Source organism: Mus caroli, unplaced genomic scaffold (assembly GCF_978045245.1).
Source record: "Mus caroli unplaced genomic scaffold, Mus_caroli_1 scaffold_7, whole genome shotgun sequence".
In the NCBI taxonomy this organism is placed as follows: Eukaryota; Metazoa; Chordata; class Mammalia; order Rodentia; family Muridae; genus Mus; species Mus caroli.
In genome coordinates, this window is record NW_028227262.1 from 7,930,105 (window position 1) to 7,947,038 (window position 16,934).

Here is a 16,934-nt window from a genome sequence, read left to right on the forward strand (position 1 = left end):
TTTTCTCAATTAGTAATCAAGGGAGGAGGTCCCCTTGTGGATGGGACCATCTCTGGGCTGGTAGTCTTGTTTTGGGGAGGACTATAGAAGGACTTTGGAACTTTGGGCCAGAAGATCCGTCCTGTGTTAAGAGCTCTGTGGGATGTTGTATAGGATCTTGGAAGATAATGTTGAGAACAGTGCAGAAGATGGAGGCCTGGCTTGTGAAATTTCAGAGGGAAGATTAAAGTCTCTTTTCAGGGCCATTGATATTTTGATTGTGAAGATTTTGTGGTTCTGGTTAGCTGGGACTTAAGAATCAGCCGAGATTAACAAGATACCTGAACTAATAAAGCAAAACCTTTGGATTACTGGGACTATTGATGCTGGTTAGTTGGAGATAAGAAATTAGCGGTGATTAAGAAGAGACCAGCACGCCGGGCGTGGTGGTGCACGCCTTTAATCCCAGCACTCGGGAGGCAGAGGCAGGAGGATTTCTGAGTTCGAGGCCAGCCTGATCTACAAAGTGTGTTCCAGGACAGCCAGGGCTATACAGAGAAACCCTGTCTCGAAAAACCAATAAAAAAAAAAAAAAAGAAGAGACCAGCATCATTGAGGTGACATCTGCTGGGAAGTGTTTTCTGAGAGCACCGAGGCTGTGTTCCAGAGATAGCCAAGGTTGTACCTTGTGCTGCAGTGGGACTTGGTAATATGTAAGAGTCACCCAGGTGGTACTGGTTTGAAGGCATGAAGGGGTCACGCAGAGCAGCTGAGGCTCAGCACTGTGAGAGGCCATGGAAGGCCATTGGTGAAGGTACAGCATCAGTTGAAGTTGATGGCCCAGGACTGAAGGGGTCATGCATTGTTTTGGAGATGCCAGTACCATGAGATGACCACCAAGAACAGCAGCAGCAGTGGAGTACAGGCAGCTGGAGCCTAGAGGACAAGATGTGTCCTACAAAGGGCGTGGTTGGAGAAGTGACCCAAGCCCTTGTAGGAGATCAAAAGATTGTGAGTTGGATCCCAGACATTGTACAGTTGGTGTTTAATTATTGCTTTTGATTGTGACTGTGCCCTGATATTTTTTTTTTATTCTCAATGTTTGGTACAACATGTGCAAAGAAGATGCATGTGTCATTAAACACAATTTCAAATTAATCATTATGCAAAATATATGACTTAACATGGATACCAAAAGATGCCACATCATGAAGCCCTCCATTGCAGAGATTTCAGGTGAGAATAACACCATGCAAATTTTGACTTTTGAAGACACTAATTTAAAGTCACCAATTTTCACATTCCTTTCCCCTTTGTCCATTCTAGCCTCCTTATTGATTTTACTTGAGTTATAAACACTTACGTGCATACTTGTTTTTCTATTGTAACCTAACCAACTTCATTCATTACATTCAGTCTTTGCAACCCATACATCTTCAAATGCACAGCTATGCCCTAACAAGGGCGCTCTTATTTCTTTTGATTTCTAGTTTGTTTCACTATAAATGCATAGGATTACAGATTCTCCATCATATGTAACATGAGAAATTCCTCAGTGAAAGAACCAGGGTTGTTTGAAAACACAGCAACAGATGTGTCTTTCTCTTCCCTTAAAGAGGTGTTTCACTGCTTTTTTCATCAGAAGGTACACAAGAGTATCCATTATTATTTACAGATTCTGGGTTTCCTTCATCTGTGAATTTTTTTCCATTTTCTAATATCTTGTTATCATTTCTTTTCATTTTTCTCTTTATAACATAAATTAATGCAACATATAAAAGAAGTGCTGGAGTCTTTAAAGCTACATTCAAACCCACGTAGGTCACTCTAGGAAAAAGAGGGACAAACATTATTTTATATTTTTGTAGTACAGCTCATAACAGGTATCTCTGGTATGAAGAACTAAAAGTTAATAAAAAAAGTGAACTTATATTTAAAACATCAAACATCAAACATCAAACCTTATGCATTGGACCATAAAGCATTTGAAATTATTTCTAAAGAACAAGACACAAAGATTAAACTCTGGGTGACTCTTTATGATGGAAGAGAGGAAGAGTCAGAGCTTTTCACCTAGCCATCCCATTACACGCAGGAAAAGGAGAAAGCCCAAAGAGATACATCAGGTATTCACAGTTAGTGTATCCAAGTCCATTGAGACGGAGACTCAGACATATTGCTATAGAAAGCTCCCTCCACCCTGTGCCTTCTAGCAAGGTGATTACTTGTATCCGTCCCTTTGCCATGACATTTGCATCTAACCTTCAGGGGAAAACAAAACAAAACAGAAGTATCACAGAAAGGAAACAAAAACAATATCCATGGCTTTAAGACAATGGGAAATCTTCAAACCCAGTCATGTACATGTCAGGGTATTAAGATTATCAGGAACTGGACATGACACTAAAACTTTATATGCCCCAATATAGGGGAATGCCAGGGCCAAAAGAATGGGAATGGGTGGGTAGGGAAGTGGGGGGCGCTATGGGGGACTTTTGGGATAGCATTGGAAATGTAATTGAGGAAAATATGTAATAAAAATATTAAAAATCAAAAAAAAAAATAAAACCAAAAAAAAAAAAAAAAAGACATGCTACTGTCCACCATAATATTAACTCCACCAAGGCACCACCACCGAGGCAACAAGAGGACCATGATACCCACACCACTACTATGCCACAACCAAGGCAGCAATACCTTCGTGGCACCAACACCAGCAGTAATGATTTGCAACAACAAGAACTATCATTGGTGGTGAAAATAGTGGGGGAGACAGCAAACTGTGACTTACACCTCGAGTAAGAACAGGAAGACTGTCCTCCCACCTGTACTATATCCTGTCCAACAGCAATGGAAGCCTCTGTGATTCTCCCTCCTTGTATTGTTCACTTTAATACTACTCTCTGTGGGAGCTCGATAGATCTAGAAAACTTTTTTGTGTCTGTATCATTAGCTCCATTTTCTTCTTCTAATTTGTATTTTGCCTTTGGGTGTTTCTTAAAATAATTTTTGTTATATAGAGATTTAAAAATACTCTAATATTTTTGTTATAGTTTTGAGGGCTTGGGTCATGAGCCTAAGATATTTATACTTCTCAAATAGATTTTTAAAAATCTACTCTGAAGCCAGTCCATGCTGGTGCGCTCGCCTTTAATCCCAACACAAGGGAGGCAGAGGCAGGTGGATTTCTGTGAGGTCAAGGTGAGCCTAGTCTACATAGATAGTCCCAGGACATCCAAGTCTACACAGGGAAAATCTGTCGCAAAAAACAGCAAAAGTTAATTTATTTTGAATAATATATGTTTTATAGTTAATCAATAGTTAAATTTATAATTAACTGTTTTCTAAAGAATATCACTTCCATTTGTTATTTCAAATTACTATTCATTTGTCTTCTGACCCCATGAACAGAGCACGAACTTTCCTCCTTTTCCTACTATGTAACCAGATCCTCAGCTGGCCATCACATCCTGCTTCAGAAAGCAGGGACAATAATGTTTTGGGTATGGGTAGAGTTTTGGTAGATAAAACTATAATTTAACAAAAGGTCCATCTCTTTCGCTGTTAGTTGTATGACTTTGGACAAGTTATTATCCTGGAGCCTCCATGTCTTTGTATTTAATGTAAAAATATACACATACATTTACTATTGTTTCTACTAGTGTTAAAATGAGATTGCCCAATACAACTCTGATTATAAAGTAAGGAATCATTACAGCAACATTAATCATTAATTTATTATTTTATTGAAAATAATCTATATGGGGCCAAAAAGATTGCTGAGAGATCAAGAACCCTAATTATTCCTGCAGAGAACCTGGGTTCTGACCCCAGCACCCACATATTGGCTCATAACCATCTGTAAATCCAATTCTAGAGAATCCAACTCCAGGTGACCCCTATGGCCACCACACACATGTGGGGCACACACATGCATGTAGATACAGGCACTCAAATACATTTAAAACTTATAAAAAGAAAATTATACAATTTAGCAATTATAGTCAAAAGATAAAATCAATTAATGAAGTAAATTTATGAAAACTCACCCAAATAATCTCGAGTTATATAGCCTGCATGCTCCACGTGCTCCACAGCTGGTTACGGACCACTTTATACATGTTCTGTCAATTAATGCCCCATAATAGACTGGAGCTAGAATCCCTCCTACAACATGAGACGAAAGCTATTAACCCAAGACAAGTATTTAAAATAAATCTAGGTGTTAAATCATATTGATAAACACTGAAGAATGAAAATCTGAAAACTTTCTAGGATAATGTCTTTATTTCTGCTTGATTATATGCAAGAATTAATATTAATAAATTTTTCCAAAGATTATACCACCTTTGGATGTGTAATATCATACACATCTTTTGTCTAACTCTATCCCTAGCACACATAATGAACAAGGTATTCCACATGCCTATAAGCTATGTTCTTGCAACACAAATTAGTTAAAGTCTATTTAGTGACATGGTCTTTTGTAAGGTTTTGGGGGTTTGTTTCTTTGTTTGTTTGTTTTTTAATTCACCAGAAGGTTCTGGAATAATTAAAGTAGATTTGTAGCTTTGTGACAAGTGAATAAAAGGACTTATCCCAATCCCATAAAGGCAGAAGTTGTTCAAGTACTTGAAGCAAACTAAGAATGGGGGTTGGTAAGATGAGTCAATGGTTTAGAGTGCTTGCTGCTCTTGAAAGCACCAGTGTGTGGGTCCCAGCATCTGTATCAAGAAGTTCACTGGCTGGAATTCCAGTTTCAGAGAATCTGATTCTCTCTTCTGGAAGGCACTGCAGGCCGGTGGTATATATACAGAAAATCATGCATGAACACTTACACATAAATAAAAGTTACTATCAAAAATAAATACAATTAAAATGTTCAAAGGTGGAAAAAAGGAAATCTAACAATGTAACTCTTACACCAGGACTCTCTCCCCACACAAGCTGTGGTCTAGCCCCATCATCACCGTGGAATGGTGGCTTCTTAGGTTCAGAATATCTCCTCTTTTGGTGTCACCTGACACCATGATCCACCATTTTCTTTCCACTGATTTTGTACTTGTTTAAATATCTTTTGGAGTGTTCTGAGCAGTTCAACTTTAGGGCCTTGATGGTAAGTTCTGCTTTTGTGTTCTGATTGCAAGGCCTTAGTTGTGGGCCTGGCCATCAGTCAGGGGCCTTTTTATAGTGTGCAAAAGCATACTGCAGGTCTTCTCCAGAGCTCACACATGGCACAGAGAAGCAACTGTTTCCTGCTTCTGTTTCAATCAGCTCTGAGATTGACCACGGACTGGAGGAGTGTGTTAGTAGATGTCTCATTCAGGAGCAATGTGGTTCAAATTCTTATGTATTTTGATGAACAAATCTCAGCTGTTGTTACATAAGAAAAAGATTTTACAATTTTATTGATTTCATTTAAAAAAATAGTATCTTCTTTTCTACAGATCTTTTTAAACTAAATTTACATGTGTATCTGTCCCTGGTTGTTAGTGTAGTGCCACAGAGCTGGAAGATGGTATCAATCCACTGAAATTCAAGTCCAGGCACTTGCAAGCCACTAGAGGTGAAGATGAGAACTGAACTTGGAACTCTATAAGAGCAGTACATCCTGTCAGCCACTGGGCTTCCACTCCAGCCTCCTATTCCCAGCTGTCTGAGAGCAAGTAGTTGACAATGGACTGATAGTGGAGGCCAATGTATCAAAGAAAGACTGGTCTCAGGAAATGAGCTACAATATTCATGTTTCAAAAAATCAGGGCCATCCCTTGAGAAATGAACAGTACATATTAACAATATGTATTTTCTGTGTGATGTTACTGGTGTGACAAATCAAATTAAATGTTTTAGGTAAGAAACTCAGCCTTGGTCATTACTAGGATTTTACTCTCTTCGGTAACTTATTTTCTACGTGACCTACTCAGTTCAATGCACTGAGAGATGTTTCACAGTGTTCAATCAGAGTGTGTGAAAGAGTTGCTTTGAGTTAGAAGTTTGGTGCTTAGTATATGTTTCCCCTATTGAAACATTTAGGTTTGATGAGACCATAGTTCCTAACTACGATGGCAAATTCCCTTTTATGTTTTGTGATGCTAGAGGAATTTCTTTTATTCTTTGAGTTTCTCCTTTGCCTGTCTGGAAGCTTACTAAGTACACAGCACGTCAGTTTTGGAGGCAGGTAGATATGTGGAGTTTCCTTTGTGTATTGGAGGTAGGGGCCTTCTGGTATGTACAGAACCTTCCAGCCTGGAGATAGACAGTGAACTCCAGAGAGGCCTTCCTTCTCCCTCACCTCACTCTCTTCTCTTCATCCTCCTCCTCTTTTTTTTTTTTAAAGATTTATTTATTTATTATATGTAAGTACACTTCAGACACACCAGAAGAGGGAGTCAGATCTTGTTACAGATGGTTGTGAGCCACCATGTGGTTGCTGGGATTTGAACTAAGGACCTTTGGAAGAGCAGTCGGGTGCTCTTACCCACTGAGCCATCTCACCAGCCCTCATCCTCCTCCTCTTCTCTTCACTCTTCCTCCTCCTTCCCACCCCTTCTCTCATTCTTCTAACTCTTCTGTTTCCCTTTGAGTATCCAAGGTTGTGTCTCCTACATACATCATGGACAATTTCTCCCCAATTGTTATCAGGGAAGGCTGTTTCTTAGCTTGCAAAGATCCCTAGAATAGACCTCCAACTCCTTTGCTGATCTTTAGAATCATTTCATCGGTGCTTGCCTCTGACTGGCTCTCTGCCCTATCCCTAGGTAAGTAACTTTACTGTTTTTCTATCTCTTTACATATAAGCATTTAATGTATATAAATCTCACTAAGGTCATGTGAGTAGTTGTGAAAGTAGCAACAGACATTTAGAAGTAAATGGTAGTGAGGAAGGGACATGCTTCCCTAAATTTCCATCAATTACGTCCTCTGAATATTTAGAAAATGAGACTTAGGAACCTTATCTTGACATAAACATCACAACTTCTTGAATTTTCATTTAATTAAAATGTCATCTTCTTCCAAGGTGCTAGATTCTAGGCATGAGTTCTCCTTCCCTTTCACATGCTTAGTTGCTGGTAAAAGCTCTGGAGCCTCCAGCACCAGACAGTAGGCAAACAGCCTGTCAGCCTCAGGTTCTATTCTGTTCAGTTCCAAATTCCCAACACTCTTAACACATAAGAAGCGTGGAGATGGACCTTTGTGCCATGCTCTCTAGTCGAGTCAGTTTGACAAGCGGAGGCTTGGAAGCTGACCATGAGGAAAAGAGTTTCACAGAAACTCCCTCCTGGAGTCTGGCGTCCCCCCTAACCCATAAAATTAATTTTCCACTCCCATGTTAGTCTAGTGTATGGATCCACGTGCTCTCTATTTAGTATTACCTTATTATAAGTGCCTTTTAAGATTGAATTCTGACATAGCTAAAGCCTCTCCCAGTGTTCTAAGATCCCAGATTACAGCAAGGAGTTTAACCTATTCAGTAACTAATTAAGCACTACAATAAAACAGAACCATTAACTCAATTGGTCTGCAGAAAGAGCCTGGGAATCTCACTGAGATAGAAATCTTTAGTACAGGTTACATTCCATGCCAAAAGCAAGTTGATATACTCTCCTGATATATGGGGATTCTCCAGACAAGATAAGATTTAACAAGGCCTAGGAATTTAGGGGTCCATGATACTACATTATTCTTGAGGCCTGCCAAGAGTAAAAACCCCCTGGTGCTATTAAAACTAAAGTGTGAAATTCTTGCCTGGCATTAGGCTGATCCTAGGCAGAGCTGTTAATCTCTATTGTAAACATTTATCTAGTTCCTGCAAATTCCTTTCGTTTGTATCTGGTAAATTTCAGTGTACCTTGTCTTATTGTGATTTGTAGCTCCTATTAATTCGCTGTAATATAAAATAGTCTAATGCTCAACCAGAGATTACATTCAAATTCTACACAACCTCTCCTGTGTGTGTCTGTTTGTCAATTAATCCTACTCTTTGTCCATCTGCTTGAGAGACTCGTTCCATGCAGACACAGGGACCCAGAGGGTCTGTGACACCTTTGCTCTGCCTGACTGAAAGAAGCTCCTGCCATTGCAATGAAAGGGAACAGCTGATCTCTGTGACGTAACTTATTGTACAGACAGGACAATTCCTATGTCGAGCCTCTACTTTGAAGTTAATGATCAAATTCTCCTCCATGCCTTTATGGTTTCTTGTATCTCCTACTGCTTTCATTTACTACAAATACAAATTATTCTTAAACACTTAAACTTTCCTTAGAATCAAGACATATTTCCATTCTACTTTTAAGCTTGGCATGATGATTTGTTCCCTGAATTTGATGTGATTCCCATACCTAGTGTTCGTATAATCAGTGAATGGAATCCCATTCCAAGTGATTTCAACTCAGGTTGGACACTCCTGCAATAAGATAAAAGCAAAAAATAAAATAAAATAACATTTAAATGTGTTCAAAATGATAAGTTGAGTTTAAAATGAAAGTTGAGTTTAAACTTAAAATGTTATTTTTCTTTATGGTTGGATAAAAATGCTCATGGGAACAGCCCACATGTTATAAAGGTATCATTCACAGCTTGAGAAGAGACAAGTTGCAGAGTAATAGGGATTCACCATGCTATAATTACAAGAGAGTCCAGAAAGTTGAGATTCTTTAGCCCAGGCTGGCCGCAGACTCCCAGCTTCCTAAAGTACTGAGCTTATAGCTATGTGTTACCAAGCCTGGCTAAAGTTTATGTTTTATTCAGTAAATGTGCTGTAAAAATATCTGTAGTCAGCGTTATAATGTCTACAATGACATTGGTTTCATGTGGCCCATTCAGTCAGGGCCCTGGAAAAAGACCGGGTGCTTCTTTCTAGGCAGAGGTCTCAGCACACACCCTGCTTCCTTACAGCTATGCCTGTTGTTAACAAAGAAGTCTAATAACTTTGTAGATAAAGTTACACTGTAACCAGAAGAGTCAAGAAATTTATGCATTCTGGACATGCATGTATGTAACTGTTATGTTAAAGGTAGAGAGCATGTTATCACCTTGCTTATCACTGGGGAAGTGGCATGGCACCAAGAGTCCTTACTGAATCTGTGAAAAACCAGCTTTTAGTTCCCAGCACCCACACTGGATAGCACATACCTCTAGTAACTACCTCTAGTAACTTTCTCTGCAAGGGATGAAGCACACTATTCTGGCCTCTTTAGGTACCTGTGCTCACGTAGGCATACTCATACAGACAGACTTATATACACAGAAACAAAACATAAATCTTCAAAATAAGATATGTATTAAAAGAAACACATTCTTCCATCTAAAAAGTATTATAAAACATATTATATTTATGTAAAAATTATGGAATTCGTTTGATCTTTCTGCATTTAGTGAGCTGGTGACACCCTTACTTCTGTAAAAAAAATCTCATCCATAATGATGAGAATGAAATTATGTGGAAAAATGGATGGGTGGGATATTACTCCTGCTAGAATACTTTTACTAAAATACTAAACTGATGATATATTTTACATGGCCTTAAACTACTTGGTGCTTATTTGTTTAGAAGGCTGAGTAGATATGTCATTCTGCCAAGGGGAAGAAACCACTTCACCTCTCCTGACAAAAGATAACAGTTCTTCACCTCATGTTTTGTGAGGATCCAATATGTATTTGCACTTTGAACTTCAGTTTTCTTGAAATGTGACTGATCCTTAATCCTTGCAGGAAAGATACCACCTACTGAGGACTTTCAACTATGTCCTAGAGTGCTGGTGGCTCTCTCTCAACCTCATGGATTATGGAGGCTAAGACAAGCAGATCACTTGAGTAGTATAGTGTATGACTTGCCTGGGCAACATAGTGAAACCCTGTCTCAAAAATCAATGAATAAATAAATGAATAAAGTTATCAAGAGAGATTATACAATTAAACAGAGAAAACATTAAACACATTGCAATAAAGATTTCAAGCATTATGGTTATATGTTAGGAGACAGTAAATGCAGTATGGTTGGTGAAGGATGGTCTTAGATCAGCAAGGGGTACACTGTACTCATAGGGCAGAAATTTATGCTTATATTCTAGGAGGCAAGTATTTTTGTTTTCCATTGTATTTTGTTTATTTTGTAAGTAAGATGTAGGAAGTCTGCAGGAAGTATAATTTGGCTTGGTCACTGAAATCTTTCTCAAACCTCAGATTTATCAAGCGTGATTTGGAGAAGGAAGAGGTGGGAATTTTATCCCTGCTTGAGTCCTTGTATCTCACTGATGCTGTTGTTTATAGGGTAGATTTTGGCTATGTACTAGAAACACGACAGGTTTCTACTCCATGTGCATTTTCACCCCAGGAGAGTGCTTATTGGCTTACATGGGAATGTAAGGAGGACTTGTTGACAGGACTAATGTTTGCTTCCAAGTGGGCTGGACACCTCCAACAACTTTTGGGAATGAAAGCTGTGACAGAATGCTCTTCAAAGACAGCCACATACATATGTAGACATAGACATAGACATAGACAGCCCCATTCCTAGGCATGGACACCCACCTCTAGCCATAGCCTTGTACTCTAGCTGCTTGCTTATTCACCAGTGTGCTTACTGGTGTGGTCATTCATGAATGCGTTATAGCATAGCGCACTTATCAGTAAGTGTAATTCCTATCTCACCTCTCATGTGGAGCACCTCAATATAGTGTGCATACCTCAGAAGAGTAAAAAAGAAGCTCAGGAAGCTGGGCGCATTTTCTAACTTACTTAACTTCTTAGAAATATCTGTTTGATATAATAAATTAAACATTAAACTCATCTTCCATTATCCTCTTTCATGATGATGGGTCTTATATTGTTTCAAAGGATGATTTTTAAGTGGCACCTGAGAACCCCAATCAAATAGGTAGCTCAGGCACAGGATGCCAGGCTTACTATCTGTTAAAGATAAAGCTCTCCTTACTTCCTGGCTGATCCACATCACTGGAATTTAAGTTTTAAAAGTTCTGAAATAGCTCTTTCTTGGGAATTTGAGATTAATATTTTTGTTTATCCTAAGTCTATGAATTTTAAGTAGATTTTTGCACATCTTAGTGAATATTTTATAAATGGGAAATGTTCTCCTTATGAATAGACAACATTTCATACTTAATGGGACTAACTGATAGTGGGGAAACACCTTAATATAATATTTGGTCAGAATAGAATTTTTAAAAGTGTAGATGCTATTTAAATATCTATCCTCATTTAGATGATAATTAAAACCTTTCCTCCTTTCTCTTAGCCTTTGGGGACTTTTAATCAACACAGAGTTCAAAAGTATAAAGAAATATTAACTCAGATGATCAACATACAAGTGTTATACAGTTTTAGTTTTAGATATGACTGTGCATGAATTAGTCAAATGGGGCCTCTAGGACCTGCTCCCTTCCCTGGCCACCCATTACACTTGCCCCACAGTGTTCACTGCACTCCTGGCCAATGATTTACGTTTCCGTTCCAAACATGTTAGCTTTTTCCAGTATCATGGTTTAAAGCATGAATCTAATTCTCTCCTAAAATCCTCATCTAGCCACTTTTTTAGTTCATGGCATTAAACAACACTTTTTTTTTGTTTTTTTTTTTTTGTTGTTGTTGTTTTTTTGTTTTTTTGTTTGTTTGTTTGTTTGTTTGTGTTTTTTTTTTTTGGTATGTGCCTTTGAGACCATCATGATCCCTATCTAGGTTTCTTTTCTTCATCTTCATAGCAACCCTTTCCTTATAATGTTAGGATCATTTTTAGAATTATGATGTGCTTATTTTAATACTTTGATTCATTATGGTCTTTACTGTTGTACTCTGGGATGTATGTCCACAAGAAGGTATCTATTAACTTCCCTTGGAATATTCTTCAAGCATAGTATCTTACCTACACATTTGTTAAAAACAGAACAACTCAACTCTTTCCATATATTTATTTCTTCTGCCTACAGACTGTTACAAAAGATCGGATCAAAAGTCACACTGGCTGGGCATGGTGGCTCACGTCTTTAATCCCAGCACTCGGGAGGCAGAGGCAGGCGGATTTCTGAGTTCGAAGCCACCCTGGTCTACAAAAGTGAGTTCCAGGACAGCCAGGGCTATATAGAGAAACCCTGTCTCAGAAAACAAAAAACAAAACAAACAAACAACAACAACAAAAAAGGCATACTGTGGGTAAATTAAAACTTTTGAAACATTATTGCTATTTCAAATTTTTGATATGATTTATTTTTGTTAATTTATGTCTGTGAGCGTGTATGCCAGGTGTGTTTGTGTGTGTGTGTGTGTGTGTGTGTGTGTGTGTGTATGTGCTTGTGTGTGTGTGTGCCCTCAGAAATTAGAAGATGGTATCAGACCCCTTGGAGCTAGAGTTATTTGTGATTTTTGTAAGACACTTGAGGTGGGTAGTGAGAACTGAACTCAGGCTCTCTGGAAGAGCAATAGGCACTGTTAATTAATAAGCTGTCTCTCCATCCTATAAATATTACTATTTACTGAAGTTAAAGCTTTTTAGGCTTTCAAATGGGTTTCTTTCATTAACATCAATAAATGATTCCTAGAGCAGAATGGAACTGAGCATGACAGTTCTTCTAAACTTAAAGAGATACTCTTACTTACTGGTTCTCATTTCAGATTTTGGCTGCTGTCAAACTGTCAAGTGCCTTCATTCTTTGGACAATTTTTCCTAAAGGCATGTGACTGACACAGAGCAGAAATTTTTGAATAAAGTAAGGATGTAAACGTAATATAGAAAGAAAAAGTGAAAAGACAATTGACTTGTTCTGTTTTTAGACAAATATTTAGGTAAGATACTATGCCCCAAGAAGGTTTCAAGGTAAGTTAGTAGATAACTTTTTGAGGACACATATCCCAGAGTACAATTGAGACAATTCCAAATAATTCTATATTTTAAGTGTCTAGCAAGCTGAGGCTTCACAGAATATAGATTTCCTAATAATAGAAGCATATGCAAAATTATTATTTATATTATTTAACTAATGAAATAATCATAAGAACATGTGCTCTTATATAGTTAAAATGCAGCAAGATATGAGCTTAGGCCTCAAATATAAGACAATAGAAGTCAGTAAATACATTTATCATCTAATATACATGACTAATTAAGATGTCTTAACAATTTATACTCAGAATGGGGAGAAGTCTCAGTCAGTAAATCTCTTGACTTACAAATGTAAGGATCTATGTGTAGGTCCTCAGAACTCATCTGTGTTCCTGCTTGTGGACAGGTGACCAGCAGATCTTTGAAAGTTTAGAGACAGATGATCTAGGTTCCACAGTGGAAGTGGAAAAGACTTGATAACTGATTCCAGAGATAATTATCTGAGTTCTAAATGGTTGCCAAATATGTACCCCACACAGAAATGCACAAACATGCACATAAAAAAAGTATACTCACTTCATCAGAACCAACATAAGAGAAGTGCTTCCCAGTGCAGTGAAAAAAGATGTAAACAGTTGAAAAGTTATATAAAAGTAATATTTGTTTTTGCATTTGTCTCTTGGGCATTCACCCAAACGTGCTGAATAGTTTCCCTTCTGGAAACCAGAGCCGCTGACACAACTGCAGTCATAGAATTCCTAAAAGACAGGGTTCGAAATGGTATAGAATGTGCTTGCATAACATGAAAGTACTATAAATATATCCCATTATATTTTTAAAGGGTTCTTCCTTTCTAGCAAAAGTGTTTACTGTTTTTAAAGCTTCTAAAAGCATCATTGTTTAATAATTGAAAGAAATTGCATTTATTTCTGGCCAAGAAAATAAAATTTGCTCCTAATTACTAATTCATTTCCATTTCAACATTATAAATTGAATAAATTAGTGTCTGAAACTATTCATAAGTTCTTCATCCAATCAAGTTCTTTTTCATAATTGACTTCTCACTTTTTCTTTCTATATTACTTTTACATCCTTACTTTATTTAAAAATTCCTGCTCTGTGTTAGACACATGCCTTTACAAAAAATTATCCAGAGAAAGAAGGCATTGACAGTTTGACAGCAGCCAAAATCTGAAATGAGAACCAGCTATACAAATGGGTTGTACCGCACAAAGTGTAGTGGAAAACATGATCATGCCAAGTATGGTAGTACACTTCTGTAATTCCAGCACTTAGGAAGGGGAGGTAGAAGCATCCTGAGTTCAGAGACAGACCTATTATAGAGATTCTGTCTCAAAACCACAAAACAATAGCTGCTTGCTGCTTGTACACTCAATGTTTGTATCAGGAAAAGGGGGGAAAAGGATATTTCTGAACTATGTGAGATATTGAATAGGTTAGTGGTATGTGAAATATCGTAAGTAATTTTTATGCTTTGGAGTCAGCAGGTGACTAAAGATAACTCATAGTACACAAGGAAAGGTGTGTTTTGAATAAAAAGGAAGGTGGCATGGCATGGCATATAATAGGCATATGTGAAAAGATGCTTGAATATCTGAGTAAAAAGCTAGCTTTGGGGAATTCTGAATTGAAACATGAACATTGGACAGTCAGGCAACCATGAAGTCAGGACTGTTTCTTGAAGAGTCAGATGGTCAGGGAGCTCCAGGGTAGATTCATAAAAGTCTATAAAAAGTATAAGATTTGTCTATATGATGATTCAAGATACATCTTTATACAGATTCAATGGAATCCTCATCAAAATTCCAACTCAATTTTTCAGAGAGAAGGAGAGAAAGAGCAATTCTCAAATTTCTCTTTTGGGAATAACAAAAAGCCCAGGATATCCAAAACCATTCTCAACAATAAAAGAGACTCCAGCACCAGGGTTCCTTGCCTGCAAAGACTCCGGACACCCGCAAGGACCCACACAGGACCCACCACGGGATCTTAAGACCTCTGGTGAGTGGAACACAGCATCTGCTCCAATCCAATCATGTGGGACCTGAGACCGCATTAATTAAGGAAGCAGATAACCCAGCCTTATCAGGGGCACAAGTCCCTTCCGGTCCACTCCAGCACCTGGGTTCCATGTGCGTGGAGTTTCTGGACACCCCCAAGGTCCTCACAGGACCCTCCACGGGATCTTAAGACCTCTGGTGAGTGGAACACAACTTCTGCCAGGAGGCAGGTTTGAACACCAGATATCTGGGCACCTTCCCTGCAAGAGTAGAGCTTGCCTGCAGAGAGTACTCTGACCACTGAAACTAAGGAGAGAGCTAGTCCCCCAGGTCTGCTGATAGAGGCTAACATAATCACCTGAGGAACAAGCTCTAACCAGAGACAACTATAAAAACTAGCTCCAGAGCAGACATCCTGGTTCTGGGACCCCGCCGAGTGTATTCTGCACAGGTGAGAGTACGGAATACAGAAACTAAAAGCTTCTGGGACAGGGGGGGAGCCACAGAGCTTCTAAGGCAGCCCCCTTTTCGGGCCCCAGACAGCTGGCCACTTTCCTGGCCAGAGGTTAGGGATCTGACCGGCCCAGGAACGCTTTGCCTGAGCATCGGCAGCAGACATCTTGGTTCCGGGACCCCGCCAAGTGTATTCTGCACAGCCCCAGAGTTAACCAGATGGCGAAAGGCAAACGCAAGAATCCTACTAACAGAAATCAAGACCACTCACCATCATCAGAACGCAGCACTCCCACCCCACCTAGTCCTGGGCACCTCAACACAACCGAAAAGCTAGACCCAGATTTAAAAGCATATCTCATGATGATGATAGAGGACATCAAGAAGGACTTTAATAACTCACTTAAAGAAATACAGGAGAATATTGCTAAAGAGTTACAAGTCCTCAAAGAAAAACAGGAAAACACAACCAAACAGGTAGAAGTCCTCAAAGAAAAACAGGATAACACATCCAAACAGGTGATGGAAATGAACAAAATATAGTACTACCGGAGGATCCCGCAATACCTCTCCTGGGCAGAAGATGTCCCAACCTGTAAGAAGGACACATGCTCCACTATGTTCATAGCAACCTTATTTATAATAGCCAGAAGCTGGAAAGACCCCAGATGCCCCTTAACAGAGGAATAGATACAAAAAAATGTCGTACATTTACACAATGGAGCACTACTCAGCTACTAAAAGGAATGAATTTATGAAATTCCTAGGCAAATGGATGGACCTGGAGGGCATCATCCTGAGTGAGGTAACACAATCACAAAAGAACTCAAATGATATGTACTCACTGACAAGTGGATATTAGCTCATAAACTTAGTATACCCAAGATATAAGATACAATTTACAAAACACATGAAACTGAAGAAGAACGAAGACCAAAGTGTGGACACTTTGCTCCTTCTTAGAATTGGAAACAATCACCCATGGAAGGAGTTACAGAGACAAAGTTTGGAGCTGAGACAAAAGGATGGACCATCTAGAGACTGCCATATCCAGGGATCCATCCCATAATTAGCTTCCAAACGATGACACCATTGCATACACTAGCAAGTGTTTGCTGAAAGGACCCTGATATAGCTATCTCTTGTGAGACTAGGCAGGGGCCTAGCAAACACATAAGTGGATGCTCACAGTCAACTATTGGATGGATCACAGGGCCCCCAATGGAGGAGCTAGAGAAAGTATCCAAGGAGCTAAAGAGATCTGCAACCCTGTAGGTGCAACAACATTATGAACTAACCAGTACCCCGGAGCTCTTGACTCTAGCTGCATATCTTATCAAAAGATGGCCTAGTGGGCCATCACTGGAAAGAGATGCCCATTGGACATGCAAACTTTATATGCCCCAGTACAGGGGAACACCAGGGCTAAAAAGTGGAAATGGGTGGGCAGGGGAGGGGGGAGGGTATGGGAGATTTTTGGGATAGCTTTGGAAATGTAATTGAGGAAAATACGTAATTAAAAAAATTATTTAAAAAAAATATAGATCATGCAGTGGCAACTTGTACTGATCACACATTTTTGTACTTTTCTCTACAATTCCACTTGTGTAAAAAAGTTAAGACAAATTTGGTGATATTAATAAAAC

At 38.8% G+C, this 16,934-nt stretch overlaps 1 protein-coding gene across 2 annotated transcripts in view; it reads right to left on the reverse strand.

Annotated features, from left to right (window-relative positions):
• Window positions 1-1,005: 1,005 nt before the first annotated feature.
• The window catches only part of Slco1b3 (solute carrier organic anion transporter family member 1B3), a 70,191-nt gene continuing 54,262 nt past the window's right edge, over window positions 1,006-16,934 (reverse strand). For both annotated transcript variants that reach the window (XM_021154159.3, XM_021154158.3), the window contains exons 12-15: window positions 13,391-13,572; window positions 8,322-8,386; window positions 4,029-4,146; window positions 1,006-1,806 (exon numbers count right to left, since the gene is read on the reverse strand). In XM_021154159.3, the coding sequence (XP_021009818.1) occupies window positions 1,590-1,806; window positions 4,029-4,146; window positions 8,322-8,386; window positions 13,391-13,572 (582 nt within the window). In that variant the 3' untranslated portion in view covers window positions 1,006-1,589. The remainder of the gene's footprint in view (window positions 1,807-4,028; window positions 4,147-8,321; window positions 8,387-13,390; window positions 13,573-16,934) is intronic.